The sequence below is a fragment of the Hemitrygon akajei genome, chromosome 4, assembly GCF_048418815.1.
Source record: "Hemitrygon akajei chromosome 4, sHemAka1.3, whole genome shotgun sequence".
NCBI classification, from domain to species: Eukaryota; Metazoa; Chordata; class Chondrichthyes; order Myliobatiformes; family Dasyatidae; genus Hemitrygon; species Hemitrygon akajei.
In genome coordinates, this window is record NC_133127.1 from 149,090,985 (window position 1) to 149,115,048 (window position 24,064).

The 24,064-nt window shown below is 39.4% G+C and overlaps 1 protein-coding gene across 4 annotated transcripts in view; it reads left to right on the forward strand.

Moving 5' to 3' along the window:
- The window catches only part of ranbp2 (RAN binding protein 2), a 73,672-nt gene that overhangs the window by 38,898 nt on the left and 10,710 nt on the right, over nucleotides 1-24,064 (forward strand). For all 4 annotated transcript variants that reach the window (XM_073043577.1, XM_073043578.1, XM_073043579.1 and 1 more), the window contains 6 exons: nucleotides 407-490; nucleotides 567-656; nucleotides 6,171-6,370; nucleotides 6,782-6,995; nucleotides 16,628-16,714; nucleotides 17,168-17,310. In XM_073043577.1, the coding sequence (XP_072899678.1) occupies nucleotides 407-490; nucleotides 567-656; nucleotides 6,171-6,370; nucleotides 6,782-6,995; nucleotides 16,628-16,714; nucleotides 17,168-17,310 (818 nt within the window). The remainder of the gene's footprint in view (nucleotides 1-406; nucleotides 491-566; nucleotides 657-6,170; nucleotides 6,371-6,781; nucleotides 6,996-16,627; nucleotides 16,715-17,167; nucleotides 17,311-24,064) is intronic.

The following is a 24,064-nucleotide window of genomic DNA, read 5'->3' on the forward strand; positions in this document are numbered from 1 at the left end:
CATCTTGTTCATCCTAAATGTAACTTGGTGGTTTTGACTTTGGCAAGGAAAATATTTTGAATTTGCTACATAAATGGTTTTCTCTTTGATCTAGTATTTCAGATATTTATGATTTGCTGTGCTAAAGGTGTTAAAAGGGTTGTTGTTGTGTGCCTCACTTTGTGTATGGTGACGCAGGAAGCCCTTCCATCTGCACTATATGGATTTTTTAAAAAACTGATGAAACTACTCTTTTTGATTAGGTTATGTGGTTACTATGTTTATGGAAATAAGTTTACTTAAAATACAGGTTTTTTTCCATTTAAAAGGAAAAACTATCAAATGTATCAGACAAATTTGCTAATTAGATTTCTTTTGGTCTTGAATTTCACGTAGCAAACTAATGTTAAATTATTCCTCTTTTAAGATGAAGACTATGAAACTGCAGTCAAAAATCTCAATGGAAAATTATATCCAGATAAGCCCCAAAGGCAAAAATCAGCTATCACAGGTACAGATAAAACACTTCAAACTATCTTTTAAGTTAAAAATGCAGGTTAAATTACCTAAGAATTTTCCAAACCTAGGTAAAAGCTGGAGAACTAACGCGAAACTGGTTCCAGGTGCGTCAGGGGGACAATTGGCTACTCTTGACTCAGAATGTGTGTCTGCACCAGGTAAATAAATTTCTTCATCTAAGCTCTCTTTTTAGACTAAAATAACTTTAACTCCGGTATTCATACTTAAAGTCAGCTGATAGAAGTCTCGGTAAAAATCTACACCCAGATCAGTGTAATGATTGGCTTCATCAGGATGCATCTCAACAAGAAGTCTCCAGTAAAACAGGTACAAGTTTTATACAAACAATACTGTCTCTTTTTTGATCATGTAAAAGTTCTAATTCCTAGCATCTTTTCAAGGCATTTTCTTGAAATCAACTGATACCAAGTTATGTTATAATGAAAAGGAGCAAAAGTCCTGTATGATAGGTATACTTTTTTTTGCAGTTTTGTAATTATCCGCTGGAATTCGTGATACCAATTTTTAGCAGTTGATGTCATTTTTAGAAATACATTTGGATATTTTAACAAGTAGTTTCATTCTTGATGTGGATCTAAATGGATCGACATGATTTTCAAAATAGATTGAGTTGATACGAAATTGCCAGCAATTGTACTCCTAAAGTAATCTGTTGTTAATATAGAGCAAAGGCTTTGGATATTTTAGCTAGTGTGTGTGATAACATTGCTTCAAAACTCAACTATATTAGATGCTAGGCTGGGTATTGTTAATGAGGAAGTGAAGGAGTAATGCAAAATATTCTCCATTAGGTCTTTTAAGAGGCTCCTAAATAGGTACATGGAGCTTAGAAAAATAGAGGGCTATAGGTAGCCCTAGGTAATTTCTAAAATAAGTACATTTCTGGCACAGCATTTTGGGCTGAAGGGCCTGTATTGTGCTGTAGTTTTTCTATGTTTCTATGTTAGTTCTGTTCAGGACACCAAAATCTGAGGGGCATTGGTACTGCTGAAGACTTAAAGGGTTGGACACAGTTTAAGTGACTTCACAGCAAATCTTGGCCAGATCTTTGTGCTGTGATTTGGAGCAATAGAGCCTCAGTGAGTGGTAGAAGTTGATGAAGAGGACTGGTGAGATCGGTTGTTTTGGAGTAGATGGGAGTTTGGTTAGGAGGTCAAGGGGCAGATGCTAGTAGGAAAACAATATATTTGAGTGAGGTTCCAACCCTAGGCTGGGATCTGTCCGAGATAGCTATTAAAATGTGTCTGTCCTATTGATTGGTATGTATCAAGCAATGTTACCTAATTTGTCTTGGAGCTCTTAAGGAATGTCCTTAGGAATTGGATGATTCTACAAATACCTGTGGTGTTGCATATTGGTGCAAGAGGATTCAATTTTATAAGAGTTGACAATGACATAAAAAACTTATACAAATTAAACTATTCACCACTTTTGAAAAAAATTCAGGAAGATCTTGATAAATGGATGGCATTACCAATAACATTAGTAGGTAGAGTAAATACTATAAAAATGAATATATTCCCTAGACTACAATATTTATTTCAATCATTACCAATACAATTACCCCAGAAGTTTTTTCAAGAGATAAACAAATATGTGAGGAAGTTTCTCTGGAAAGGTAAGATGTCAAGAATATCGTTGGAAAAATTGACATGGAAATTTGATCTAGGAGGGTTACAACTTCCAAATTTCAAGAATTATTATAAAGCAAATCAACTTAGATTTATTGCATCTTTTTTTGAGAAAGATAAACCGGCACGGATGAGAATAGAACTAGACAAAATAGGAGAAAACGTACCAGAAGATTTTATATATAAATGGGAATCTAAATGGATACGGGAAAAGAATCTCCTATATTAAAACATTTGATTGATTTATGGAATAAGATAAGTGTTGATGATGAGACAAAAAAATCTTTATTAGCAAAGAGATCTTTAATTCAAAATAGACTTATTCCTTTTACAATGGACAATCAACTTTTATATAATTGGTTTCAAAAAGGGATTAAATACATAGGAGATTGTTTTGAAGGAGGTATATTAATGTCATTCGATCAATTAAAGAATAAATATAAAGTATCAAATAACACTTTATTTTGTTACTTTCAATTAAGGGCTTACATAAGAGAAAAACTAGGTCAAACAATGTTATTGCCGAAATCTAAAGAAATAGAAATTTTAATTCAAAAAGGAAATATTAAAAAATTTATATCTTGTATGTATAATTTGATTCAAAAACAGGCAATTAAACAAGGAGTCCATAAGTCAAGACAAAAATGGGAAAGTGATTTGAATATTAAAATTGAAGAAACAAATTGGTCAAGACTATGTCTTGATAGTATGACAAATACAATAAATGTTCGGTTAAGATTAGTGCAATATAACTTTTTACATCAATTATATATTACACCACAAAAAATAAATAAATTAAATCCAAGTTTATCTGATCAGTGTTTCCGATGTAACCAAGAAACTGGTACATTTTTACATTCTACATGGTCTTGTTCTAAAATTCAACCTTTTTGGACAAATTTAAGACTTTTATTGGAACAAATTACGGGAATACAACTTCCTCATAATCCAATATTACTTTTATTAGGTGATATTGAAGGGACAAAACCGAAACTCAAACTAAATAAATATCAGAAAGAATTCATAAAAATTGCACTGGCTGTAGCCAAAAAGGCTATTGCAATTACTTGGAAATCAGATACATATTTAAGTATAGATTGTTGGAAAAAAGAAATCTATGGCTGTATTCCATTAGAAAAAATTACTTATAATTTAAGAGATAAATATGAAACATTTTTGAAAATTTGGGGCCCTTATTTACAAAAGACAGGATTAAATATATAGGTGCTCTGAAGATGAAATAATTGGCTACTTGGGGAAAGAAATAAATATATATACTAAAGTTATTAAGAACTTCATGGAGCATGTGGAGACCTTCCAACAACCAGGCACTCTTTCTTTCTTTTTTTTCTTTCTTAATTTTTCTTTTTCTAAATAGGGAAGTTAGGGGGGAGGGGTTAAGGGGAGGGGGGAAGTGATATATACTTTTTTTTCCACGCTTGTAATCATTTAAAAATGCAATTAAATAAAATTTTAAAAAAAGAGGATTCAATTTTTAGTGATTTACTACCACTTTGTAAATTTTATTAATGCAAGAAGCATAACTTCTGATTTCTAGATAGTTAGAAAATTAAACTCAATTTAAATAAGTAGCTCTTCAACCATGGTTTCCATCTGTTACTATTTTGTCTCATCCAATATGGGCAGCTCTTTAATCACCATAGAACTGGTGATCCAGTTTAGAAAAACAAAGTTGAACTGTCATCTGAGATTTTCTACAACAAGAATTGAGGCAGAATCCAACAGCAATATCTTTTTAAGATAGTGGTTAGTTAGTTCTGTCTGGTCTTAGAAATTCTTAGATGTGCATGAGCACAGTAAAATATTGGGAGACGGTTTAAGGATCCAAAAGTAAGCATAAGCAAGATGGACTTGTGAACAGCTTGTAAAATTGAAATAAAAACAATTCTGAAGCTGCTCAACAGATCAAGCAGCCTCTGGAGAGAGAAAAACTGAGTCATGTGAGCAGTAAATGCAGTACACTAAATAAAAAGGAGTGCAGATGAGCTATTGAAAATCATCCTTGGGTGGCTGGATGAAAGAGAAGGGCACCTTTGTCATCTGGATTCTCTTCATCATAATAATTATTCCTGGCCTGCTGAATTCTTTGCAATTTCAAACACACTGCTTTTTCACTTTTTCCAATTCTGACAAAAGATCATTGACTTGAACTTAGAACATTCTCTGTCTTTCCACCCCTCTCCCCCCCCCCCCCCCCCCCCGATCCTCTGCATCTCGAGCATTTCCAGTTTATTTTGGATTTCCAGCCACTGGTGTGTTGCCTTTAGACTGATAAAATTAGCTTGTTTTGAATTCTTATTGTTTGTTGACTTTCAAGCCTTGAACAAAAGAGAATGATGTGAGGAAATGGGTATAATCTTTTTGTAAAAATAGCTTTTACAGATTAGAATATACAGTACTGTGCAAAAATCTTAGGCTTTAGGGAAAAAATTCTGTAAAGCAGAAGTGCTTTCAAAAATAAAATGTTTCAGAATATCAAAAATTTACTATGAAGAGCAATAAACAGTAAAAAAAAATACATTAAATCAATATCTGGCATGGCCACCCTTTACTTTTAAAATTGCATCAATTCACTTAGGCACACTTTTGTGCAGTTTTATAAGAAAATCAGCTGGTAGGTTGTTCCAAGCATCTTGGAGAACTTGCCACAGCTATTCTACAGACTTTGGCTGTTTCACTTCTGTTTCTCAGGGCAATCCCAGACATCCTCAATGATGTTGAGTTTTGTGGTCTGTAGTTGCAGAACTGCCTGTTCTTTTCACTGAAGGTAGTTCTCTTTGACCTTGGCCATGTGTTTGGGATCATTGCCCTCCTGCAGAATGAAGTTGGGAGTGATCAGATGCTCCCTGACAGTATTGTGTGATGAATGAGAGTCTGCGTGTACTCAGCATTGAGGATTCCATTAATTCTGGCCAGATCACCATATCCATTTGCAGAAATGCAGCCCCAAACCTGCAGGAGATGTCAGCTATGCTTCACTGTTGGCTGCACACACTCATGTAGTGCTCTCCAACTCTTCTACAGACAAACTGCCTCCTATTTGAGCCAAAGATTCAAATTTTGATTCCCAGTCCTTGAGTTTTTGTGCATGGGTGAGTCTCTTGGCTTTGTTTCCAATTTGGAGGAATGGCTTTTTGGCAGCAACTCTTCCATAAAGGCCAACTATGACAAAACTTTTCTAGACTGTAGAGGGTGAACTTGGGTTCCAGTGGTTTCAGTGAATTCAGAGCTAATAGCAGTGCTGGACTTCAGATTTAGAAGATACATCAGTTTGATGCACCCCTCTCACTCAGTTTCTGTGTCTGCCCACTACATTTCTGGTCCTCAGCCTTGCCTGTTTCTTTGCGCTTTTTCAGAAGAGCTTGGGCAGCACATCTTGAAACTCCTGTCTGCCACAAAATTTCTGCTTGGGAGAGCCCTTGCTGAAGCAGGATGACCACATTGTATCTTGTTATGATGACCCTTAACATTTTGTAAGAACCGATTTGAAAGTTAAACTGTCACATCCAGCACACCCTCACCTTTTAGTTTGGTTGTCCTTCGTCCAGTTTGAGTCTTCCAACACCCATTTCTGTTTCAGTTAATCAGTTTAGTTCATTCAAAATCATTATGTCATTGATCATTAGCATCCTGTTTGTTACTTTGTTCAATCATGCACTGGGCTGTATTTTGACAGTAATATAGTTTTTATTTGATTAGTAGTCTATTATTTTATATGGTACTTAATGAAACACATTTTTCTGTAGCGTTTCTTTATTTTTGGAAAATGAGAGTTTGAAAATTTTGCTCTTTTTAAATTAAAAATTAAAATTAAAATTTGCTCTTTTCTACTGACACTAATGCAGAAGAAAAAAATTGTATAAAAATCCATGGAGTTCAAGATGTTTGCACAGTACTGTAGTGTATTATGTGGTAACTAGTGCTAAAGGTGTTTTGTTTAAAATCATGATTGGGATGAAATTTTCCTAGTATTTTGTGACCATCCTGCTACTTTTGTAGGCTCCAGTGTGGGTAATCTGGAAGATGGTGAGAGTGACTGTTTCATTGTCTGGGAGAAATTGCCAACAGATGAACAGAGGATGAAAGCTAAAAGTCTGCTGCTCCCTTCTACCTTCTTCTGTGGTTTAAGCAGCGATACAGAAGGAGAGAAGGATGATGATGACTTTGAGACTGAAATTAGAAAAATCAGGGACTTTCAGGTGAAATTAAAAATATCTTCTTTGTATTCTATTAACTCTTGAACAGTGTATCAAATTTCAATTTCCAGCTGGATGACTATATTAAAATATTGGTCCTTATTTCATAAATTGCATCTTTCATAGGAATAACTTTTGTCAGTTAGCAACAATAAGACTATATGTCTAGCGAAGTTAATTTGTATCATTTTGTTATTTCTTAAGTTAATGTGCCAGTGTTCTATTTTCTGTCTGAATTGTGTTATATATTAATATTTCATTCATGTTTGGCTTAAAATGTTCACATGATTTCTAAATTAATCCACTGAGGTTTAATAGAGCTTAATTAGAGCAATTGTGTTTTTAATTTGCATCCTAATGATTATTGCAGGTGAACCATCCATTTTAACCGCAATAGTTTTCTTGTAACTATAGATTGCTCAAGAAGGGCACATCAGCAGCTCCACTGATGCACAGTCTACAGTACAGTTGAATAAACAGACAATGGATACACCAGCTGCTGTTTCAAGGATTGAACCAGACTCCACAACAAATTCCATACCGAAGGCAGAATTTCCAGCATCAGATGATGGCTGCCCCATTGATTTGTCAGCTAGAAAAGAAATGGAACCAGATTCTACCACTCAGGGTACAAAAAAAATGGGATGAATTAATATGGAATTGTTTTCAATTGAATGTAATGGGATGTTAGTGGACCTTCAGATTTATTAACAGGGAAGTTATTAGTGGGGAAGGAAGAGGAAATATTTCCATTTATAGGGAACCATTAATTGATGGCATTGTAGATCAAGAATTTGAATTGTTCTGAAACCTATTAAGCTGCTGACCCTGGGGAGCTAAAGTTTTCTCATACTGCTTATGCAGCCTGTTCTTATTGAACTAGTGGCAAGGCTTTCAGAGTAGATGAACCTTTAATTTTCTTATTTTAAAAAAGATTATATTTCTGTCACCACCTCTGAAGAGAAACAAAAATTAGTTTTCAGAGAATTTCGCAATGTAACATTAAATATAGTGAACCAGCACAACCTTGATAATTAAGAAATGCAAAGTCTAACAATTCTCAGGGTGAAGTAATTTTTTTCTCTCATATCAGAATTAAGAACAGAATAGGAGTAGGAGTAAACCATCTGGCCTGTCGAGCCTGCTCCACCATTCAATAAGATCGTGGCTGATTTGGCCATGAACTCATCTCTACCTACCTGCCTTTTCCCCATAACCGTTAATTCCGCTGCTATGCCAAAATCTACTCAACCTTGTCTTAAATATATTTACTGAGGTAGCCTCCTGCTTCATTGGACAAAAAATTCCACAGATTCACCACTCTCTGGGAAAAGCAGTTCCTCCTTGTCTCTGTCCTAAATCTACTCCCTGGAATCTTGAGTCCATGTCCCCATTGAATGACTGGCCTTTACTTTGGGACTGTCTGTTGGTTCTTGATACCCCAGTTAACAGGCAAAGCTCAATGTTCATCTAAAAAAACTTCCAAAAATGTTGTGTATGTTTCATCTCTAAGGCCAGTACACAAAACTGTAGGCCCGTTCTCAGCGAAAAACCTGCCATTCCCGGAGTCAATCTGTCAAACCTTAGTTGCACCTCCTCTACTGCAGATATATCTTTCCTTGGCTATGGAAACCATATGTATCCAAATTTCTGTATGTAGAATCATTGGGGCCCATATAATTGGAGCAAGATGACTGAACATGTGTTTTTTTGCATTAGAGGTGAGCTTATTTGCCTTCCTACTTGCCGTATCTTCAGTTTAACCTGGTGATTTGTATACACTAACACCCAGGACCCTCTGAATACCTTTTTAATCTCTCACTTTTTGAAATACTTCATTTCAAAGTGGATGGCTTCACATTTTTCAGTATGTTCCATATACTTTGTTCTTGTCTGTTCATTAAACCAGTCTTCACCCCCTGAAGCTTCTGCATTCTCCTAATAACCAGCAGTTCCACTCAGCTTTGAATTGTCAGCACACTTGTGTGTATGTATATGGGTCCATGAACTTCACTATTCTTCTTCTGAACCATTTAATTATTGTAACTTTTTGGTTTTTTTTTGTCTTGCACTGTGGTGCTGTCATAAAACTAATTTCATACCATGTCAATGAAAATGAATCTGATTCTGAACTAATCAGCTCATTCAAATATCAGATATACATTTTGAATGGCTGGGACCCCACCTTTAATGTCAATGCACTGTCCACGTCCCTCGTAACATCATGACAAAGCAGTGGAAACTAAATGCTTGTTTGGCACACCGTCTTAACATCCCACGTCATTAAGAAAGCTCATCACTTTCTGAGGAGGCTGAAGAGAGCTGGACTATACTCATGTCCTTCTACAGGTATGCAGTCAAGAGCATCATAACATGCTGCGTCACGACTTGATATGGAAGCTGCACTACAGCATACAAGAAGGCTCTGCAACAAGCAATCAAAACTGCCCAACGCATTACTGGCTCTGGCCCATCCACCATCAAGTACGTAGCCACAGAAAGGTGGTGGAAAAGGGATCATGCAGGATCCCACCCACCCTACTGATCGATTTTCGTCACACTTCAATCAGGGACGAGGCTACATAGCATCCATGTCAGGACTGCAAAACTCAAGAACTGTTACTTTTCCCAAACAGTAAGGCTGATCGACACCTCTACCCACTAACTCACCCCTCCACAACCTACACCAACACTACTTCATAATTTCCTATCAGTCACCTTATATACAGACACTCCTGTGTCTAATGTCACTTTACAGACATACAATCAATCTATGTATATATTTTGTGTATTTATGTTTATTGTGGTTTTTTTATTATTGTGTTTGTTGTGCCTTTTTTTAAATGCTGCATCGAATCCGAAATAACAATTTGTTCTCCTTTACACTTGTGTACTGGAAATAACATTAAACAACTTGAATTTAGCATACCACTTAACACCATTTCCAATATAGAAATAGCCGATTTATTCCAACTGTTTATTACTCTGCAATAATCAAATTTATTTAAAAATTAAGTGGTGCCTTATTGAAAACATTCTGAAAGTCCCAAGACATATCAGCTGGTCTGCTTATTCTTTGTTACAACTTCAAAAGGCTCTTGTGTATTTTGGAGATGTGATTGCTGTTTCATAAATCCATGAATATTCTGCTTTATTTATTTATCTTTTTTTGAGGTATGGTGTGGAATAGAACCTTCAAGCAGCGCTGTCCAGCAACCCCCAATTTAACCCTTTCCTAAACACAGGACAATTTACAATAACATATTAACCAACTAACCAGAACACCTTTGGACTGTGGGAGGAAACGGGAGCACCCAGAGAAAACCCACACATTCCACAGGGAGAACTTACAGACTCCTTACCAACGACATCAGAATTGAACTCAAAACACCTCCCCGAGCTGAACTGGCATCACACTATCGACCACACTGCAGTGTGGCCACTTCCTTTATGAGCAATTCCAGCATTTTTCTTACTACAGATACCATGCCAATTGATCTGTAACTCCTTCTTTCCTACTGGGTTGGATAGAGGGATTGCAAGTGCCGTCTTTTAAATTGTGGGAACTACTTTGTGTACTCTTGAAGATAAATAACCAGTGGGTTCAAAGGTGCACGGAAATACATAGTTATAGAGTTCCTCTTGTCCTTGCTTACCACTCTATCAGCCTTCTCATCCAACGCGTTCTATGCAACTTCCGTCATCTCCAAAGGAAACCTACCATCAAACCTATCTTTACCTCTGCCTTCCCTTCCCCCCACCACAGCTTTCTGCAAGGATCATTCCCTCTGTGATTCCCTTATTCATTTATCCCCACTTATCCCTGCAAGTGGCCAAATTGCTACAGCTCGTCTCATTTCCCGTTCAGGGCCCCAAATAGTCCTTTAACGTGAGGCAACACTCCAGCTGCGAATACACTGGGGTCGTGTATTAATTCTGGTGTTCGCATTGAGGCCTCCTTGGTGAGACCCATCGTAAACTGGGAGACCACTTTGTTGAGCACCTCTGCTCCATCTGCCAAAAGCAGAACTTCCCACCAGTCTAACATTTAAATTCCAATTCCCATTGTCGGTCCATGGCTGCCTCTGGAGCCACGATGAGGCCAACCTCTGAGTGGAGGAGCAAAACTTTATTCTGTCTGAGTAGCTTCCAACTTGATGGCATGAATATAGATTTCTCCTTCCTGTTTTTTAAAAAAAAAATCCATCCCCTTTCCTCCTATTCCCCACACTGGCATCTTGCCTCTTCTCACCTGCCCATCACCTCCCACAGGCCCCGCCCCTTTTTCCTATGGTCTTTTCTCCTCTCCCATCAGATCCTTTTCTCTCCAGCCCTTTATCTTTCCTGCCCACCTAGCTTCACCTATCACCTTCCAGCTAGCCTCCTTCCCCCCCCCCCCCACTTTTTTATTCTGATGTCTTCCCCTTTCCAGCTCCAAGGAAGGGTCTCTGACTGAAACGTCGGCTGTTTATTCATTTCCATAGGTGCTGCCTGACCTACTGAGTTCCTCCAGCAGATTGTTGCTTCAGATTCAGCATTTGCAGTCTCTTGTCTACTGTACCAAAGGCTATTTTTTTTTTTTCACACATCAGTAAGTTAACATGGACCGAGTTTGGTGAAGGCACTCTTTGCTGATTTGGAAAGTTGTTCAAGCCTGACTGCAAGAACTGGCAACAGAGATTCACACTACTTTGGAGTGCTTCCAGAGTACTGTTGATGATGGAGAGGAATTAATAGCTTCTGTGACTATTTAAAGAACAGCAAGGATATTCTTCCAGTCTTTTAATACAAACCCAGACCTAGTTGAAGAATAACTGGCAATTTACTGCCTTTCTGCTGTTCAACAATATGTACACTAGTTGCTTTGTCTGCATGACATGAAATACAGAATTCCTAGTGAAATGTTTTGATATGCTAGCAATGAGGCCTGTATATTAATATGAATGTACTCTCTTTTGTAAAGGACCCATGTTAGTTTCACAATACCGTTCTCTAGAACAAGGGTTAGAACCATAGAACACTACAGTGCAGAAACAGGCCATTTGGCCCTTCTAGTCTGTCAGAACTTTATTCCGCTAGTCCCATTGACCCGCACCCAGTCCATAACCCTCCAGACCTCTCCAATCCATGTATCTATCCAGTTTATTCTTAAAACTTAAGAGTGAGCCCACATTTACTGCTTCAGATGGCAGCTCGTCCCACATTCCCACCACTGAGTGAAGAAGTTCCCCCTAAACCTTTCCACTTTCACCCTAAAGCCATGTCCTTCGTATTTATCTCTCCTATTCTAAGTGGAGCCTACTCACATTAACTCTGTCTATACCCCTCATAATTTTGTAAACCTTTATCAAATTCCCCCTCATCAAGTCCTAACCTGTTCAATCTTTCCCTGTATCTCAACTCCTGAAGACCCGGCAACATCCTAGTAAATCTCTGCACTCTTTCAGTCTTACTGATATCCTTCCTATAGTTAGGTGACCAGAACTGTACACAATACTCCAAATTTGGCCTCACCAATGTCTTAAACAACCTCACCATAACATCCCAACTCCTATACTCAATACTTTGATTTATGAATGCCAGGATGCCAAAAGCCTTCTTTACAACCCTGTCTACCTGTGACGCCACTTACAGGGAATTATGTATCTGAACTCCCAGATCCCTTTGTTCCTCCGCACCCCTTGGTGCCCTACCATTTACTGTGTATGTCCTACCTTGATTTGTCCTACCAAAATGCAACACCTCACACTTGTCTGCATTAAATTCCACCTGCCATTTTCTGGCCCATTTTTCCAGTTGGTCCTGATCCCTCTGCAAGCTTTGAAAGCCTTCTTCGCTGTCCACAATGCCTCCAATCTTAGTGTCATCGGCAAACTTGCTGATCCAATTTACCACGTTATCACCTAGATCATTGATATAGACAACAAACAACAATGGTCCTAGCACAGATCCCTAAGGCACACCGCTAGTCACAGGCCTCCAGTCTGAGAAGCAGTCATCCATTACCACTCTTCTCCTACACAGCCAATTTCGAATCCAGTTTACAACTTCTCCATTGATACTGAGTGTCTGAACCTTCTGAACTAACCTCCCATGTAGGACCTTGTCAAATGCGTTACTAAAGTCCATGTATACAACATCCACAGCCTTTCCTTCATTTACTTTCTTGGTAACCTCCTCAAAAACTCTACAAGATTCGTTAAACACGATCTACCATACAAAGCCATGCTGACTGTCCTTAATCAGCCCTTGACTGCAAATACTCGTATATCCGATCTCTCAGAACACCTTCCAATAATTTACCTACTACTGATGTCAGGCTCACTGGCCTGTAATTACCTGGTTTATTTTTGGAGCCTTTTTTAAACAATGGAACAACATGAGCTACCCTCCAATCCTCCGGCACTGCATCCATGGCTAAGGACATTTTAAATAATTCTACCAGGGCCCCTGCAAATTTCTACACTAGTCTCTCTCAAGGTCCGAGGAAATATCATGTCAGGCCCAGGGGATTTATCTACCTTTATCTCCCCCATCTCATGAGGCTCCACACATAGATGACCACTCTGATCTTCTAGAGGACCAATTTTGTTCGTTACTATCCTTTTACTCTTAATATACTTGAAGAAACCCTTCGGGTTTACCTTCACATTACCTGCCAAAGCAACCTCATGTTGTCTTTTTGCTTTACTGATTTACTTCTTTAGTATTTTCTTACATTTTCTATACTCTTCAAGTACCTCATTTGTTCCTTGTTGCCTATACCTGCTATACACCTTTCTTTTTCTTAACCAGATCGCCAATATCCCTTGAAAACTAAGGTTCCCTGTGCCTGTTAGCTTTGCCTTTAATCCTGGCAGGAACATGCAAACTCTGCACTCTCAAAATTTTGTCTTTGAAGGCCTTACGCTTACTGTACACATCCTTGCCAGAAAACAACATCCCAATCCATTCTTCCTAGATCCTTTCTTATTTCCACAAAATTGGCCCTTCTCCAATTTAGAACCTCAACTTGAAGACCTGACCTATTCTTGTCCATAAGTAACTTGAAACTAATGATATTATGGTCACTGGACCTGAAATGCTTGCCTACAGATACTTCTGTCACCTGACCTGTCTGGTTCCCTAATAGGAGATCAAGTATTGCATCCTCTCTTGTAGGTACCTCTATATATTGATTTAGAAAACTTTCCTGAACACATTTGACAAACTCCAAACCATCTAGCCCTTTCACATTGTGGGAGTCCCAGTCAATATGTGGAAAGTTAAAATTTTTTGTTTCTTACATCAGTCTGCTATCTCCCTACAGATTTGTTCCTCCAATTCTCTCTTGACTGTTGGGCGGTCTATAATACACCTTATTAGTGTGGTCACGCCTTTCCTGTTCCTCAGCTCCACCCATATGCCTCTGTAGACAAGTCCTCTGGACAGCTGTGATATATTCCCTGGCTAGTAATGCCACTCTTCTCCCTTTCATCCCTCCCCCTCTATCACATCTGAAACAACAGAACCCTGGAACATTAAGCTGCCAGTCCTGCCCCTCATGCAACCGAGTCTCACTAATAGTAATAATGTCATAATCCCACGTGCCAATCCACACCCTAAGCTCATCTGCCTTACCTACAATACTCCTTGCATTGAAATAGATGCACCTGAGAAAATTTCTATCACATACAAACCTTTGATTTCTGTCTATACATGCAGTCCTTGCATGACCTTTATCCTCCTCCACTTCACTATCTGCTCTAACACTCTGGTTCCCCTTCCCCTGCAAATCTAGTTTAACCCCCCCCCCCCCCGAGCAGCACTAGCAGATCTATCTGAAAGGATGTTAGTCCCCCTCCAGTTCAGGTACAAACCGTCCTGTTGGAACAGGTCCCACCTTCCCTGGAACAAGGCCCAATTGTCCAGAAACATGAAGCCTCCCTCCTGCACCATCTCCTTAGCCATGTATTTAGCTGCATTATCTTCATATTTCTAGCCTCATTAGCACGTGGCAGGGATAGCAGTCCTGAGATTGCAACCATGGAGGTCCTGTCCTTCAACTTTGCACCTAACTCCCTAAACTCTTTGCAGGACCTCTTCCTCCTTCCTATCCCATGTCATTGGTCCATACATGGATCACAACATCTGGCTGCTCATCCTCCTGAGAATACCTAGAAGTCGATCCAAGATATCGCAGACCCTGGCACCAGGAAGGCAACAGACCATCGGGGATTCTTGATCTCTCCCACAGAACCTCTTATCTGTCCCCCTAACTATCAAATTCTCTATCACTACTGCTCTCCTCTTTTCTCTCCTTCCTTTCTGAGCTGAGGGTCCAGTCTCGATGCCAGAGTCGCAACCACTACAGCTTGTCCCTGGTAGGTTGTCCCCACCAACTGTATCCAAAACACTATACTTATTGTTGATGGGAATAGCCACGGGGTCTTCTGCTTTTTCTGTCTATTCCCCTTCCCTCTCCTGACAATCACCCAGCTACCTGCCTTCTGAGTTTTAGGGGTGACTGTCTCCCTGAAACTCCTGTCTATTTCTCCCTCACGAATGATCTGAAGTTCATCCAGCTCCAGTTCCCTAACTCGGTTTGTCAGGAGCTGCAGCTGGATGCACCTTTTACAGGTGTAGTCATCAGGGACAATTGTGCTTTCCCTAACTTCCCACATACTGCATACAGAGCACTCAACTGTCGGAACTGCTGCCTCCACTACCTACTCCTAAGTTAATTAAATTAATTAAAGGAACTTACCCAGCCTTACCTCACTGGGAGCAAGCTCGTCCTCAGCCAAGATCTTGAGCCAAAGCCTCAAAGTGCCACTCCTACCCTGAGCCACTCACACCACTGGCCGCTCCTCCTTTTATTTGTCCCTGCCAATTATATCAAGTACTCCCTCCCTCTAATCAACACTGTTTAACCCTTCAGTTGCCCTCCACGCTCCTTTTAAAGCACACTCACCTCAGGTCTTTAGCTGCTTCCCAGCACTCAGCACTCTCCCGAGCCCCTTGCTCCTCCTGCTGCGATGGCTCCGTGATCACACATAAAGGGTTCTCAGCCTTTATGCTGTGGACCCTTACCATTAACCAAGGGGACCCCTGCTCTAGAATCTTAACTGTTGATATTAGATGTTTCTAACCATCTGGAATTATGGAATGTTAGATCATTGGTCAGCAAGTTGTTAAATTTTAGCTAACATTTTTCAATATGATTTGTATGGACTCTGAGTACCACAAGAAAACAAATTTGTATTAATAGAAACAAGAAATTTTGCAGATAACTGGAAATCCAGAGCAACACACGAAATGCTGGAGGAACTCAGTACATCAAGCAGCATCTATGGAAATGAATAAACAGTTGACATTGGTGCATGAGAAACAGAACAATAAATTTCCAGATAATGACATTATTTGAAAAATACTTGTTAACTTAAAAGAACTTTCTGAGGCCGGGGAAAGTGTGGAGGAAATATCTGTTCAGTATAAGCTTACTGCTATATAGGATGAACTATCTAATTTTCCTAAAGATGTTTCTCAGAACTAAAAGTGCTGTTTGAATACCTACATATATACCTGCAGAAAAATATTACTTCTCCTTGGCATCCCTATTTATAGATTTTTGGTGTGCTCCAAAAACACTGCTTTAAACCTGGATCTGTTTAGAGCAATAGCATAAATGTGACTTGCTCTAGCAGAATTCATGTGATTTTCACCATTTCTATGTAAAATCTAAACAGGCAGCTTTCATCCCAACCTTTGACTAGGTTCCAAGATAAATAATATGTTGGTTTTACTAGAATCTAAAGTGGTAAGAGAACTGTTAAACTTTGAAAGCACCTGTAGCAAATGTAGCTGACTTGCAGTGGGCTCTCTGTTTTGATGCTAAGTATGCATTGAATAAAGTTTTATAGATTAGCTGTTTAAAATAACAGTAAAATATAATACATATTTGGGACTATATGATGGGATGCTATTTAGTAAAATCCCCAGTGGCTGTTTGGTGATCAGTTGTGTTTTAAAAGCTCAACATTGGTTTGGATTTATTTGATAAGATGGACTCTTAACCTCAGTCTACCTCGCTATAGCTTTGCACGTTATTACCTGCCTACACTGCACTTTATCCATAACCAGTACTGTATTCTGCATTTCTCATTGTACTGTTGTAATAAAATTATCTGCATGGATAGCATGCAAAACAAAGTATTTTTCACTGTGCCTTGATACGAGTGACAAATAGTTAACCAAATACGTTTTCTTTTCACTTCACAGAGAATGGCATGTTTGCATTTAACTCTACAGGAGTTTCTTTTGCAGATTTGGCTGCAAAGAATAAAACTTGCACATTTGCAAAGAAAGGTAACATCTGAATTCAGTTTGATAATCTACACGAAAATAAAGTTCATTTCTTATTAGCTGTTGTGTTCATTAAGGCAACAAAGTAAAATAGTGGTATATATTTTAAAATATATTAGAAAAGGATCTGTGGCACTTAATCACATGAATTTTCTTTTATAGAACCAGTTCATCTGATGAGTTGCTGCCTTATATGGTGGTCTTTTAAGAGACTAAGAAAGTGGATTATTGGTATTTCCTTGCATTTTTAGGAATTGAATTTGCCCAAAACTATACTAAAATTGGAGCTCTGCTCCTTTAATGATTTGTTGATCTACTTTCATTACTACGCAGCGTTGATGTTTTTAATTTTTCTTTGTCATTTGTTTAAGGGTGCAGAAAAATAATAAAATTGGATGTTGTATTTAACTGCAATGCTCTTAATAATACTTTTTTTTTCCTCCCTTTTAAAAAAAGAGACCGATTTTGTATGGAAAAATGCAGGAATTCCTGTTTTTAATTCGATGGTGACTCATACTCCAGCTGATGCGGAAGATGATGGTGCTGATGTGGTAGCTGGTGAAGATATCCATTTTGAACCAATAGTTTCTTTACCAGAGGTAAAAAGTAAACATTGTGCATTATCTGTAGGTTGTCCCTGGGTTCAACAGTCTTAATTCCAGTGACATTACTTCAGGAGTGATAGTCATACAGTAGAGAAACAGAATCTAGCCCAGCTGGCTCATACCACCAAGGTGTCCCATCCAGGCAGGTCCCATTTGCCAGCATTTGGTTAATAACCTTCTAAATGTTTCCAATTGATGTACAAGTCGCTTCAAGTTTCTTCAATTTTTTTAAAATATGTATGCCCTCTAGTTCTTGATTTCCCCAAGCCTGGGAAAAATTAGTCTATTCACCCTATCTATTCCCCTCATGATTTTATATACAAGATCACTTCTCAGTCTTGTATTATTCAAGAAATAAAGTCTCAGCCTGTCCAACCTCTCCCTATAATTCAGTCTCTCAAGTCCTGGCAGCATCCTTGTAAATCTTTTCTACATTCTTTCCAACTTAATAACATATTTCGTATAGCAGAATGAGCAAAATTGAACCTCACTAGCTTCCTATAGAACAGCACCATGACCTTCCAACTTTTATACTCAATGCCCTGGCTTAGGAAGGCAGTGTGTTAAAAGCTGCTTTCACCACCCTGTCTACATGTATCTCCACTTTTGTTGAACCATGTAGTTGTATTCCAAGGTCCCTTTGTTTTTCAACAATCCCAAGGGCCTTGCCATTCACTTTGAAAGTCCTATATGGTTTTGGCTTCCCCAAATGCAACACCTTGATCTTATCAAGCTTAAGCTCCGTTTGTCATCTCTTGGCCCATTTACACATTTTGTCAAAGTCCCCCTGAATTTTTTGATAATCAACTTCACTGTCAACTCTAGCACCTATCTTGGTGATATCTGCAAACTGTCTATTTCTTGTACATTTTTATCAAAATTATTGATATAAATAATAAATATAGTCTCCATACCAATTCCTGAGGCACACTACTAGTGATGGTCCTCCGGTCTGAGAAGCAACTTTCCACCATAACCCACTGCTTTCTCCCATCAAGCCAGTTGTGTATCCAGTCAGCCAGTTCTTCATAGATCCCATGTGATCTGATCTTCCAGAGCAACCTACCATTTGAAACATTAAAGGCCATATAAGCTGTCTTACTACCCTGTGTTCATCATCTTCCTTGGCCACGTCATCAAAAAATTTAAATCAAGTTTGTAAGATGTCCCATGCACAAATCCATGTTGACTACCCTGAATCAACCTCTTTACAGATGTATGCAGATGTATCTTTTGGAATCATCTCCATTAATTTATGTACCTCAAAGATTAGACTTGCTGATCTATAGTTCCCAGTTTTTTTTTGCTCTCCTTCAATAAAGGCACAATATTTTTACCAGCACCTCACCCATGGCTAATGATGCAAGTATCTCAGCCAGGGCTCCTGCAATTCCTTCTCTTGCCTCTTGGTTATCTTGGATATACTTGGTTAGGCCCTGGAGATTTGTCCAACTTCATACCTTTTAAGGTCATCAGTAACTACTATAATGTGGTCTATCCCCAAATCATACTCGTACAGCATGGAAACAGACTCTTTGGCCCATCTAGTCTATGTCAACTATGTTGCCCAGCGAGCTAGTTCTATCTGCCTGCATGTGGCTCATTACCCTTTAACCCTCTCCTATCTATGTTACTTATCTAGATATCTTTTAAATATTCCTAATGTGCCTCCCTCAACCAGTTCCGGCAGCTCATTCCAAGTGGGCACCACCCTTTTGTGTGAAGAAGCTGTTCCTGATGTCCCTTTTAAATTTCTCTCGTCTGATCTTAAACCAATGCATTCCTGTTTTTAGCGCCACCTCCACCCGGGAAAAAAAGACTGTTTTCACCCCACCTGTGTCCTTCATGATCATGTATACCACTATTAAGTCACTCCTGTATTCCAGGGATAAAGTTCTAGTCTATGCAACCTTGTAACTCTGACCCCAATCCAGGCGACAGACCTGGTAAATCTCTTCTGCACTCTTTCTCATTTAAAAACATCTTTTATATAAGAGGGGGACCAAAACTGTGCACAATACTCCGCAGCCTCACCCAACATTGCTATAACTGCAGAATGATTCCAATTCTTAGATTCGTCGCCCTCACTGAAAATCAGCAGGACAAAATCCTCCATAACACTTCCCAGAGCTGTACCCTGCTTTATCTCCCAAAATGCAATATCTCACATTTAGAACAGTACTGGCCCTTCATCCCACAACGTTGTGCCAACTTTTAATTTACTTCAAGATCAATTTAGACTTCCCTCAGACGTAGCCCTCAAATTTTCTTTCATCCATGTGCCAATCTAAGAGTTTCTCAAATGTCCCTTATGTACCTGCCTCTACCACCACTCCTGGTGCCAGATTCCCCACACCCACCACTTGGTCTAAAAGATAAACTACCTTTGACACCCTCCTTCTCCCCCCCCCCTCCTCCAAGCATTCCTCCATTCATCATAAAATTATTCTTTTGTATTATTCATCTCCACCCTGGGGAAAAAGGCAGTAGCTGCCCGCTCTATCTGTGCATCATTATCAAGTCACCTCTCATCCTCTTCCACTACAAAGAGAAAAGCCCTGTCTTGCTCAACCTTTCCTCATAAAACATGCTCTCTAATCCTGGTAGCATCCTGATAAATCTCTGCACCTTCTCTAAAATTTCCACGTTTCCTATAATGAGGGAACTGGAACTGAACACACTATTCCTAGAGCAAACACGAGAAAATCTGCAGATGCTGGAAATTCAAACAACAACACACACAAAATGCTGGTAGAACACAGCAGGCCAGGCAGCATCTATAGGGAGAAGCGCTGTCGACGTTTCGGGCCGAGACCCTTCGTCAGGACTAACCGAAAGGAAAGATAGTAAGAGATTTGAAAGTAGTGGGGGGAGGGGGAAATGCGAAATGATAGGAGAAGACCGGAGGGGGTGGGATGAAACTAAGAGCTGGAAAGGTGATTGGTGAAAGTGACAATATTCCTAGTGTAGTCTAACCAGAGTTTTGCAGAACTGCAACACTATATCATGGCTTTTGAACTCGATTCTTTGATTTATGAATCCTAATATATATGCACCTCCTTAACCACTCAACTTGTGGAGCAGCTGAGGGATCTATGAATGCTGTGTGTCTCCACACCACTGAGAATCCTGCCATTAACCTTGTATTCTTCCTTCAAGTTCAACCTTCCAGACTACCAATTTACATTTTTTTGGATTGAACTCAGTCTGTTCAGCCCAGTTCTGCATCCCAGCCACGTCCCTTTGACAACATTCCATCCACAACATCACCAACCTTCATGTCATCTGCAAATGTACTAACTTACCGTTTCACTTCCTCAACCAAGTTGTTTATAAAAATCACAGCAGGGATCCCAGAGGAACAAATCCCTGCAGAACACCACTAGTCACAGACCTCTATGCAGAATGTGCTCCATCTGCTCCCATCTTCTGCCTTCTGCAAGTTTCCCTGGGTCCTATTTAAACAGATTAAAAACCACTTGCCAATCCTTAGCCCGTTTATCAAGATCCTTCTGTAACTTTTCATAGCCTGGATTATCAACGCTTATTTTGGTATCTGTAAACTTACTCACTATACCTTGTACATTCACATCCAAATCATTTATATAAATTACAAACAACAGAGATCCCAATGGCATGCAAAAGTTTGGGCACCCCTTGTCAACATTTCTGTTACTGTGAATAGCTAAGTGAGTAAAAGATGACCTGATTTCCAAAAGGCATAAAGTTAAAGATGACACATTTCTTTAATATTTTAAGCAAGATTACTTTTTTATTTCCATTTTTTACAGTTTCAAAATAACAATTAAGAAAAGGGCCCGAAGCAACAGTTTGGGCACCCTGCATGGTCAGTACTTACTAACACTCAAGTTCACAGCTTGTAAACGCTTTCTGTAGCCAGCTAAGAGTCGTTCAGTTCTTGTTTGGGGGATTTTCCCCCCTTCTTCCTTGCAAAAGGCTTGTAGTTCTGTGAAATTCTTGGGCTGTCTTGCATGCACTACTCTTTTGAGGTCTCTCCACAGATTTTAGGTTGGGGGACTGTGAGGGCCATGGCAAAACCTTCAGCTTGCGCCTCTTGAGGTAGTCCATTGTGGATTTTGAGGTGTGTTTAAGATCATTATCCTGTTGTAGAAGCCATCCCCTTTTCATTGTCAGCTTTTTTTTCAGACAGTGTGATGTTTGCTTCCAGAATTTGCTGGTATTTAATTGAATTCATTCTTCCCTCTACCAGTGAAATGTTCCCCATGCCACTGGCTGCAACACAAGCCCAAAGCATGATCTATCCACCCCGTCCTTTACAGTTGGAGAGGTGTTCTTTTCATGAAATTCTTCACCCTTTTTTCTCCAAACATACCTTTGCTCATTGCAGCCAAAAAGTTCTATTTTAATTTCATCAGTCCTCAGGACTTATTCCCAAAATGCATCAGGCTTGTTTAGATGTTCCTTTGCAAACTTCTAACGCTGAATTTTGTGGTGAGGACACAGGAAAGGTTTTCTTCTGATGACTCTTCCATGAAGGTCATATTTGTGCAGATGTTGCTGCACAGTAGAACAGTGCACCACCACTCCAGAGTCTGCTAAATCTTCCTGAAGGTCTTTTGCAGTCAAACAGGGGTTTTGATTTGCCTTTCTAACAATCCTACGAGCAGTTCTCTCAGAAAGTTTTCTTGGTCTTCCAGACCCCAACTTGACTTCCACCTTTCCTGTAAACTGCCATTTCTTAATTACATTATGAACTGAGGAAACGGCTACCTGAAAACGCTTTGCTATCTTCTTATAGCCTTCTGCATTGTGGGCATCATTTATTTTAATTTTCAGAGTGCTAGGCAGCTGCTTAGAGGAGCCCATGGCTGCTGATTGTTGAGACAAGGTTTGAGGAGCCAATGTATTTATAAAGCTTTGAAATTTGCATCATCTGGCCTTTCCTAACAATGGCTGTGAACAAGCCATAGCCCTAACAAGCTAATTAAGATCTGAGACCTTGGTAAAAGTTATCTGAGAGCTCAAATCTCTTGGGGTGCCCAAACTTTTGCATGATGCTCCTTTCCTTTTTTTTCACTCTAAAATTGTATAAAACAAAAATAATACACTAACCCTGCTTAAAATGTTGAGAAGAATGTTCCATCTTTAACGTTATGACTTTTGGAGATCAGTTCATCTTCTACTCAATATTCACAGTAATAGAAATTTTGACTGGGGTGCCCAAACTTTTGCATGCCACTGTACCTCCAGTCTGAGAAACAGCCCTCAGCCACCTTTCTCTGCTTCCTTCCACTGAGCTAATTATGAATTTATCTCCTGATCGCATGCAGTCTAACCTTCCATACTAATGTACCATGAAGGAACCTATCAAATGTGTGTTGAAGTTCTTATAGATCTGTACAAAATTACTGTCTTATTAAGACCATTAGATACAGGAGCAGAATTGGGCCATTTAATCATGGCTGATCCTTTCGTCCCCTCCTCAGCCTTCTCCCCATAGCCTTTATTGCTGTGTCCAATCAAGAACCTATCATGCTGTGCCTTAAATAAACCCAGCGACCTAGCCTCCACGGCTGGTTGTGGTAATAAACTCCACAAATTCACCACGCTCTGACTAAAAGAAGTGACTCCGCATCAGTTTTAAATGGACGCCCCTCTATTCTGAGGCTGTGCCCTCTTGTCCTCTACTCCCCCACCACATCCTCTCCACATCTGCTGCCTAGGCCTTTTAACATTCAAAGGGTTTCAATGAAATCCTTCCTCATCTTTCTAAATTCCAGTGAGTACAGACCCAGAGCTATCAAATGCTCCTTGTATGATAGCCCTTTCATTCCCAGAATCATCCTTGTGAACCTTCTCTGAACCCTCCAATGTGAGCAAATCTTTTCTTACATGAACCCAAAACTGTTCATAATACTCGAGGTGAGGCCTCACCAGTGCCTTAGCATCACATCCCTGCTCTTGTATTCTAGACCTCTTGAAATGAATGCTAACATTGCATTTGCCTTCCTCAACACCAGCAAGTTGACCTTTAGGGTGTTTTGCACAAGGACTCCCAAGTCCCTTTGCATCTCAGTTTTTTTGGATTTTCTTCCCGTTTTGGAAATCGGCTGCATATTTATTTCTACTACCAAAGTGCACGACCATGCATTTTCCTACGTTGTATTTCATTTGTCACACTCTTGCCCATTCTCCTAATCTAAGTCCTGCAGCCTACCTGTTTCCTCAACACTACCTGCCCCTCCACTAATCTTCATAACAATTGCAAACTTGGCAACAAAACCATCTACTCCATCTAAATCATTGATGAAGCGGGCCCAACACCAACCCCTGCGGAACACCGCTAGTCACTGGCAGCCAACCAGAAAAGGATCCTTTTATTCTCACTCGCTGACTTCCAATCAGCCAATGCTCTAACCATGCCAAGTAACTTTCTTGTAATACCATGGGCTCTTAACTTGGTAAGCAGCCTCGTGTGGCCCCTTGTCAAAAGCTTTCCTGAAAGTCCAAATATACAACATACACTGCATCCTTTTTTGCTATCCTACTTGTAATCTCAAAGAATTCCAACTGGTTCATCAGCCAAGATTTTCCCTTGAAACCATGCTGACTTTGTCCTATCTTGTCCTGTATCACCAAGTACTCCATAACCTCATCCTTAACAATTGACTCCAATATCTTCCCAACCACTGAGGTCAGGCAAATTGATCTATAATTTCCGTTCTATTGCCATCCTTTTTTTTTAGAGTGGAGTGACATTTACAAT